The following is an 8,883-nucleotide window of genomic DNA, read 5'->3' on the forward strand; positions in this document are numbered from 1 at the left end:
CAATAAAATACTAGCAAACAGAATCCAAGAACACATTAGAAAAATTATCCACTATGATCAAGTAGGCTTCATCCCAGAGATGCAGGGCTGGTTCAACATATGAAAATCTATCAATGTAATCCATCATATAAATAAACTGAAGGAAAAAAACCATATGGTCATCTCATTAGATGCTGAAAAAGCATTTGACAAAATTCAGCACCCTTTTATGATAAAAGTTTTGGAGAGATTAGGGATACAAGGGTCATTCCTAAATATAATAAAAGCTATTTACAGCAAGCCGACAGCTAACATCAAATTAAATGGAGAGAAACTCAAGGCTATCCCACTAAATTCAGGAACACGACAAGGCTGTCCACTCTCTCCTTATCTCTTCAATATAGTGCTTGAAGTTCTAGCAATAGCAATAAGACAACAAGGGAATCAAGGGGATTCAATTTGGAAAGGAAGAAGTTAAACTTTCATTATTTGCAGATGATATGATAGTATACATAAGCGACCCCAAAAACTCCACCAAAGAACTCCTACAGCTGATAAACTCCTTCAGTAACGTGGCAGGTTACAAGATCAACTCCAAAAAATCAGTCACCCTCCTATACACAAAGGATAAGGAAGCAGAGAGTGAAATCAGAGAAGTATCACCTTTCACAATAGCCACAAATAGCATAAGATATATGGGAGTATCTCTAACCAAGGAAGTGAAGGATTTATTTGACAAGAACTTGAAGTCTTTGAAGAAAGAAATTGAAGAGGATACCAGAAAATGGAAGGATCTCCCCTGCTCGTGGATTGGGAGGATCAACATAGTAAAAATGGCAATTCTACCAAAAGCAATCTATAGATTCAATGCAATCCCAATCAAGGTCCCATTAAAATTCTTCACAGAGATTGAGAGGACAATAATCAACTTTATATGAAAAAACAAGAAACCCAGGATAGCCAAAAAAATCTTATACAATAAAGGTACTTCTGGAGGCATTACCATCCCTGACTTCAAACTCTATTACAAAGCTACAGTATTGAAAACAGCTTGGTATTGGCATAAAAACAGAGAAGTTGATCAATGGAATCGTATAGAAGACCCGGATCTTAAACCACAAACCTACGAACACCTGATTTTTGATAAAGGTGCCAAAAGTACACAATGGAAGAAAGAGGGCATCTTCAACAAATGGTGCTGGCATAACTGGATGTCAACCTGTAGAAGAATGAAAGTAGATCCATATCTATCACCATGCACAAAACTCAAGTCCAAATGGATTAAAGACCTCAATATTAATCTGAACACATTGAGCTTGATAGAGGAGAAAGTGGGAAGTACTCTACAACAAATGGGCACAGGGAACCGTTTCCTGCGCATAACCCCAGCTGCACAGACATTAAGGGCAACATTGAATAAATGGGACCTCCTGAAGTTGAGCAGCTTCTGTAAAGCAAAGGACATTGTCACTAAGACACAAAGGCAGCCTACTGACTGGGAAAAGATCTTCACCAACCCTGCAACTGACAAAGGTCTGATCTCTAAAATATATAAGGAACTCAAGAGACTAGACGGTAAAATGCCAATTAACCCAATTAAAAAATGGGGCGCTGAACTGAACAGAGAATTCTCAACAGAAGAAGTTCGAATGGCCAAAAGACACTTAAGGTCATGCTCAACCTCCCTAGCTATCAGGGAAATGCAAATCAAGACAACTTTGAGATATTATCTTACACCTGTCAGATTGGCTAAAATCCAAAACACCAATAATAACCTTTGCTGGAGAGGTTGTGGGGTAAGGGGTACACTCATCCATTGCTGGTGGGAATGCACACTTGTGCAACCACTTTGGAAAGCAGTGTGGCGGTTTCTCAGGAAATTCGGGATCAACCTACCCCAGGACCCAGCAATTCCACTATTGGGAATCTACCCAGGAGATGCCCAATCATACAACAAAAGCATATGCTCATCTATGTTCATAGCAGCATTATTTGTAATAGCCAGAACCTGGAAACAACCTAGATGCCCTTCAGTGGAAGAATGGATGAAGAAACTGTGGAATATATACATGCTAGAATACTACTCAGCGGTAAAAAACAATGACATCTTGAATTTTGCAGGCAAATGGATGGAAATAGAAAACACTATTCTGAGTGAGGTAACCCAGACCCAAAAAGATGAACATGGGATGTACTCACTCATATTCGGTTTCTAGCCATAATTAAAGGACATCGAGCCTATAAATTTGGGAACCTTGAGAAGAAAATAAGAAGGTGAACTCCCAAAAAAAGATATAGTAATCCTCCTGGATATTGGAAGTAGACACGATCACCAGGCAAAATTGGGAACTTGAGGGTTGGGGGAGACTGGGCCAAGGGAAGATGGGGAGAGAAAAGTGTGAAGGGGAGAATGGGGGGAGTTCGGAGGAATGGGGTGCTTGGGATATAGGAAGGGTGGATATGGGAGCAGGGAAGCATATATCTTAATTTAAGGAGCTACCTGAGGGTTGTCAAGAGACTTGACCCTAGAGGGGTTCCCAGATTTCCAGGGAGACCCCCTCAGTTAGTTCCTTGGGCAGCTGAGGAGAGAGAGCCTGAAAAGGCCAGTTCCTATAGCCATACTGATGAATTTCTTGCATATCACCATAGAACCTCCACCTGACGATAGATGAAGAAAATGACAGAGCCCCACATTGGAGCACTGGACTGAGCTCCCAAGGTCCTGATGAGGAGCAGAAGGAGAGAGAACATGAGAAAGAAAGTCAGGACTGTGAGGGAACCTCCAGCTGGCGACAGATGGGGAAGGTGACTGAGCCCCACATTGGAGCACTGGACTGAGCTCCCAAGGTCCTGATGAGGAGCAGAAGGAGCGAGAACATGAGGGAGAAAGTCAGGAACGTGAGGGGTGCGTTCACTCATGGAGACGGTGGGACAGAACTAAAGGGAGTTCACTAACTCCAGTTGGAATGGGACTGATGGATCATGCGACCAAACCCGTCTCTCTGAATGTGGCCAACAGCGGGGGCTGACTGAGAAGCAAAGGACAATGGCGCTGGGCTCTGATTCTTCTGCATGGACGGGCTCTGTGGGAGCCTTCTCAGCTTGGTTGATCACCTTCCTGGACCTGGGGGGAGTTGGGAGGACCTTGGACTTAGCATAGAGTGGGGAACCCTGATGGCTCCTTGGCCTTGAGAGGGAGAGAGGGGAGGTATGGGTGGAGGGAAGGGGAGGGAAGGGGGAGAAGGAGGGGAGGGAACGGGGAGGAGGAGCGGAGGGAGGCGGGAGGAGGAGGGAAGGAGATGGAAATTTTTAAATATAAAAAAAAATAAACCATGAGAAAAAAAATAAAAAAAAATAAAAATAATACCAATCAAAATCCCCACTTCCTCCCCTCCTCCCGCTTCCCTCCTCTTCCCCCACAACCCTCCTTCCTCACCCCCTCCAGTCCTAAGAGAGGGCAAGGCATCTTGCCCCGTGGGAAGTCCAAGGCCCTCCCCAATACATCCAGGCTGAGCAAGGTATGCATCCAAAGAGAATAGGATCCCAAAAAGTCAGTACATGCAGTAGAGACAAATCCCAGTGCCTTTGTCATTGACCCTCAGTCTGCCCCAACTGTCAACCACATTCAGAGGGAACAGTTTGATCCCATGCTCGTTCATTCCCAGTCCAGCTGGAGTTGGTGAGCTATTAGCTCAGGCACACTGTCTCAGTGGGTGAACCCCTTGTGGTTCTGACTTCTGTGCTCATATTCTCACCCCTTCCGCTCTTAAACTGGACCTTGGGAGCTCAGTCCAGTGCTCTGATGTGGATCTCTGTCTCTGTCTCCATCTGTTGCTGGACGAAGGTTCTATGGTGATATTCAAGATAATCATCAGTGTGACTACGGGACAAGGCCAGTTCAGGCACCCTCTTCTCCACTGTTCAGGGTCCTAGCTGGGGTCATCCCTGTGGACTCCTGGGAACCCCTCCAGAGCCAAACCTCTTGCCAACCCCAAAATGGCTCCCTCAATTAAGATATCTCCTTCCCTGCTCCCATATCTGTCCTTCCTCCATCTCAACCATCCCACTCCCCCAAGCTCTTCCCAACCCTCCACTTTTCCTCTCTCCCTCCCCTGCTTCCCTTCCCTCTAGCCCCCACCCCCATGCTCCCAACTTTTGCCAGGTGATCTTGTCTGCTTCCAATTTCCAGGAGAATCTATATATGTTTTTATTTCACTTTATTACTTAGCTTCTCTATGATCATGAACTATAGGCTCAATGTCCTTTCTTTATTGCTAGAATCCACTAATGAGTGAGTACATACCATATTCACATTTTTGGGTCTGGGTTATCTCTCACTCAGGATAGTGTTTTCTACTTCCATCCATTTGCATGCAAAATTCAAGATGTCATTGTTTTTTGTTCTGTTTGTTTTTTTTTGTTTTTTTTCCACCGAGTAGTACTCTAATGTGTATATGTGCCACATTTTCTTTATCCATTCTTCCGATGAGGAGCAGCTAGGTTGATTCCAGGTTCTGGCTATTACAAATAATGCTACTATGAACATAGTTAACAAATGCTTTTGTAGTATGATTGGGTATCTCTTGGGTATATTCCAAAGAGTGGTATTGCTGGATCCTGAGGTAGGTTGACTCCCAATTTTTTGAGAAACCACCACACTGATTTCCAAAGTGGTTGCACAAGTTTGCATTCCCACCAACAATGGATGAGTGTTCCCCTTTCTCCACATTCTCTCTAGCATAGGCTAGCATTAGTGTTTTTGATTTTAGCCATTCTGATAGGTGTAAGATGGTATCTTAAAGTTGTTTTGATTTGCATTTCCCTGATAGCTAAGGAAGCTGAACATGTCCTTAAGTATCTTTTGGCCATTTGAATTTCTTTTGTTGAGAATTCTTTGTTTAGTTCAGTACCCCATTTTTAAATTGGGTTATTTAGAATTTTAATGTCTAGTTTGTTGAGTTCTTTGTATATTTTGGAGATCAGTCTTTTGTCTGATGTGGGTTTGATGAAGATCTTCTCCCATTAAATAAGCTGCCTTTTTGTCTTATTGACTATGTCCTTTGCTTTACAGAAGCTTCTCAGTTTGAGGAGGTCCCATTTATTCACTGTTGCTCTTATTGTCTGTGCTACCGGGGTTATATGTAGGAAGTGGTCTCCTGTACCTATGCATTGCAGGCTACTTCCCACTTTCTCTTCTATCAGATCCAGTGTGGTCAGATTTATATTGAGGTCTTTAATCCATTTGGACTTGAGTTTTGTGCATGGTGATAGATACAGATCTATTTTCATTCTTTTTTTTTGTTTAGGATTATGAATGAGAAAATTTATTAACCCAGCATCCTTTGTTCTAATGCTTCTTGTTGGCAGCTGCCACCTGTCGGGTAATCCTGTCCAGATCTCTCTGTCCCTGAGGTGTTAGCTTGCGGCCCCCATCTTGGTCCTTTTCCACCATTTTCAGTCCCTCCAGGGCTTGGAGAACGCAGCGGGCCACACTCCTGGAGCCTCTGCTGAAGTGGCTGGGCCCGACACTGTTTCTCTGCCGTCCTCCATAGATCTTGATTACGGAGCCAACCCCAGCAACACCACCACGCAGGCATAGGTGCCGTGCTGTAGAAGCAGCTCGTGTGTAGAACCAGTTCTCATCAAAGGGGGCAAGCTCTTTATGTTTGGCCAGCTTGACTGTGTCCACCCATTTGGGGACTTTCAGCTTCCCGGACTTTTTGAGGAAGGCTGCCAGAGCTCTGACGAACTCCTGCTGGTTAACGTCTTTTACAGTAACTCCAAGCATCCTGCGCCTCCACGCTGCTAGCCAGGGGAAAGGGCCTATTTTCATTCTTCTACAGGTTGACATCCTGTTATGCCAGCACCATTTGTTGAAGATGTTTTCTTTCTTCCATTGTATACTTTTAGCTCCTTTGTCAAAAATCAGGTGTTCATAGGTGTGTGGATTAATATCTGGGTCTTCAATTTGATTCAATTGGTCAACGTCTCTGTTTTTATGCCAACCCCAAGCTGTTTTCATTACTGTAGCTCTGTAATAGAGTTTGATGTCAGGGATGGTAGTGCCTCTGGAATTTCGTTTATTGTATAGGATTGTTTTGGCTATCCTGTTTTTTTTTCCCTATGAAGTTGATTATTGTTCTCTTAATTTTGTGAAGAATTTTGTTGGGATTTTGATGAGGATTGCATTCAATCTACAGATTGCCTTTGGTAGAATTGCCATTTTTACTATGTTGATCCTACCTATCCAAGAGCATGGGAGATCTTTCCATTTTCTACTATCCTCTTCATTTTCTTTCTTCAAAGACTTAAAGTTCTTATCAAATAGGTCTTTCACTTCCTTGTTCATTGTTACCCCAAGATACCTTATGCTATTTGTGGCTATTGTGAAAGGTGATGTTTCTCTGAATTCCCTCTCAGCTTCTTTATCCTTTGTGTATAGTAGGGCTACTGATTTTTTTTGAGTTGCTCTTGTATCCTGCCACATCACTGAAGGTATTTATCAGCTGTAGGAGTTCTCTGGTAGAGTTTTTGGGGTCGCTTATATACACAATCATATCATCTGCAAATAACGAAAGTTTGACTTCTTCCTTTCTAATTTGAATCCCTTTGATCTCCCTTTGCTGTCTTATTGCTATTGCTAGAACTTCAAGAACTATGTTTAAAAGATATGAACAGCTTTGTCTTGTTCTTGATTTTAGTGGAATTGCTTTGTTTCTCTCCATTTAATTTGATGTTAGCTGTCGGCTTGCTGTATATTGCTTTTTATTATGTTTAGATATGTTCCTTGTATCCCTGATCTCTCCAAGACCTTTATCATGAAGGGGTGTTGGATTTTGTCAAATGCTTTTTCAGCATCTAATGAAATGATCGTATGTTTTTTCTTTCAGTTTATTTATATGAAGGATTACATCTATAGATTTTCATATGTTGAACCAGCCCTGCATCTCTGTGATAAAGCTTACTTGATCATGGTGGCTGATTTTTTTGGTGTGTTCTTGGATTTGGTTTGCCAGTTTTTTATTGAGTATTTTTGCATCCATGTTCATTGAGTGAGACTGATCTGTAATTCTCTTTCTTGGTTGAGTCTTTGTGTGGTTTTGGTATCTGGATAACTGTAGCCTCATGAAAAGAGTTTGGCAATCTTCCTTCTGTTTCTATTATGTGGAACACTTTGAAGAGTATAGGTATTAGCTCTTCTTGGAGGTTCTGGTAAAATTCTGCACTAAAACCATCTGACCCTGGGCTTTTTTTGGTTGGGAGGTTTTTGATGACAGCTTCTATTTCCTCGTGACTTATAGATCTATCTATTTAAATTGTTCTTAATTTAATTTTGGTTATGGTATCTAAAAACTGTCCATTTCTTTTACATTTTCCAATTTTGCAGAGTACAGGCTTTTGTGGTAAGATCTAATGATTCTCTGAATTTCCTCAGTGTCTGTTGTTATGCCCCCCTTTTCATTTCTGATTTTTTTAATTTGGGTTTTCTCTCTTCACCTTTTGATTGGTTTTGATAGGTGTTTGTCAATCTTGTTGATTTTCTCAAGGAAGCAGCTCTTTGTTTCATTGATTCTTTGGATTGTTTTCTGTGTTTCTATTTTGTTGAGTTCAGCCCTCAGTTTGATTATTTCCAGTCTTCTATTCCTCCTGGATGAGTTTACTTCTTTTTTTTTTTTTCTAGAGCTTTCAGGTGTGCTGTTAAGTCGCTAATGTGAGCTTTCTATGTTTTCTTTATGTGGGCACTTAGTGCTATGAACTTTCCTCTTAGCACTGCTTTCATAGTGTCCCATAGGTTTGGGTATGTTGTGTCTTTATTTTCATTGAATTCAAGGAAGACTTTCATTACTTTCTTTATTTCTTCCTTGACCCAGGGGTGGTTCAGTAGTTGACGGTTCAGTTTCTATGAGTTTGTAGGCTTTCTGGGAGTAGCATTGTTGTTAAATTCTAACTTTATTCCATGGTGATCCGAGAAGACACAGGTGGTCTCCCCAATTTTTTTTATCTGTGGATGTTTGCTTTGTTACTGAATATGTGATCAATTTTTGAGAAGGTTCCATGTGGTGCAGAGAAGAAGGTATATTCTTTCCTGTTTGGATGGAATGTTTTGTAGATGTCTGTTAAGTCCATTTGATTCATGACATCTGTTAATTCTCTTATTTCTCTGTTATGTTTCTGTCTGGTTGATCTGTCCATTGGTGAGAGAGGAGTGTTGAAATCTCCTACTATTAGTGTGTGGAGTTTGATGTGTGATTTGAGTTCTAGTAATGTTTCTTTTACATATGTGGGTGCTTTTATATTAGGGGCATAGATATCCAGGATTGAGACTTTATCTTGATGAATTGTTCCTGTTATGAGTATAAAGTGTCCTTCTCCATGTCTTCTGATTGATTTTAGTTTGAAATCAATTTTGTTAGGTATTAGGATAGCCATATCCACTTGTTTCTTAGGACTGTTTGATTGGAAAACCTTTTCCAACCCTTTACTCTGAGGTAGTGTCTGTCTTTGAAGTTGAGGTGTATTTCTTGTAGACAGCAGAATGCTGGATCCTGTTTTCATATTCATTCTCTTAACCTGTGCCTTTTTATTGGTGAATTGAGTCCATTGATATTAAGTGATATTAATGACCGGTGGTTGTTAACCCGATTATTTTTTTGGTGGTAGTGTTTGTGTGTTTCCCTTATTTGAGTTGTGTTGGTGAGGGGTTATCAGATGTCTGTACTATTGTGGTTGTTTTTAGCTTCCTTGTGTTGAGGTTTTTCTTCTAGTACATTTTGTAAGGCTGGGTTTGTGGGTACATATTGTTTAAATCTGTTTTTATCCTGGAATATCTTGTTTTCTTCATCGATGGTGAAAGAAAGCTTTGCTGGTTATAGCAGTCTGGGCTTGCATCCTTGGTCTTTTAGT

General features: G+C 41.3%; 1 protein-coding gene across 2 annotated transcripts; it reads right to left on the bottom strand.

Annotated features, from left to right (window-relative positions):
• Positions 1 to 5,306: 5,306 nt before the first annotated feature.
• Positions 5,307 to 5,767, bottom strand: LOC119803056 (40S ribosomal protein S19-like). 2 transcript variants are annotated; one of them, XM_038314277.1, is made up of 2 exons: positions 5,566 to 5,767; positions 5,307 to 5,419 (listed from the first exon to the last, which is right to left on the bottom strand). In XM_038314277.1, the coding sequence occupies exons 1-2, from the start codon at positions 5,765 to 5,767 to the stop codon at positions 5,307 to 5,309; spliced, it is 315 nt and encodes a 104-aa protein (XP_038170205.1). The 2 variants fall into 2 exon arrangements, with proteins under 2 accessions (XP_038170205.1, XP_038170204.1); XM_038314276.1 differs by having other exon boundaries at positions 5,327 to 5,767.
• Positions 5,768 to 8,883: the final 3,116 nt, after the last annotated feature.

The sequence above is a fragment of the Arvicola amphibius genome, chromosome 12 (assembly GCF_903992535.2).
Source record: "Arvicola amphibius chromosome 12, mArvAmp1.2, whole genome shotgun sequence".
Taxonomy (NCBI): Eukaryota; Metazoa; Chordata; class Mammalia; order Rodentia; family Cricetidae; genus Arvicola; species Arvicola amphibius.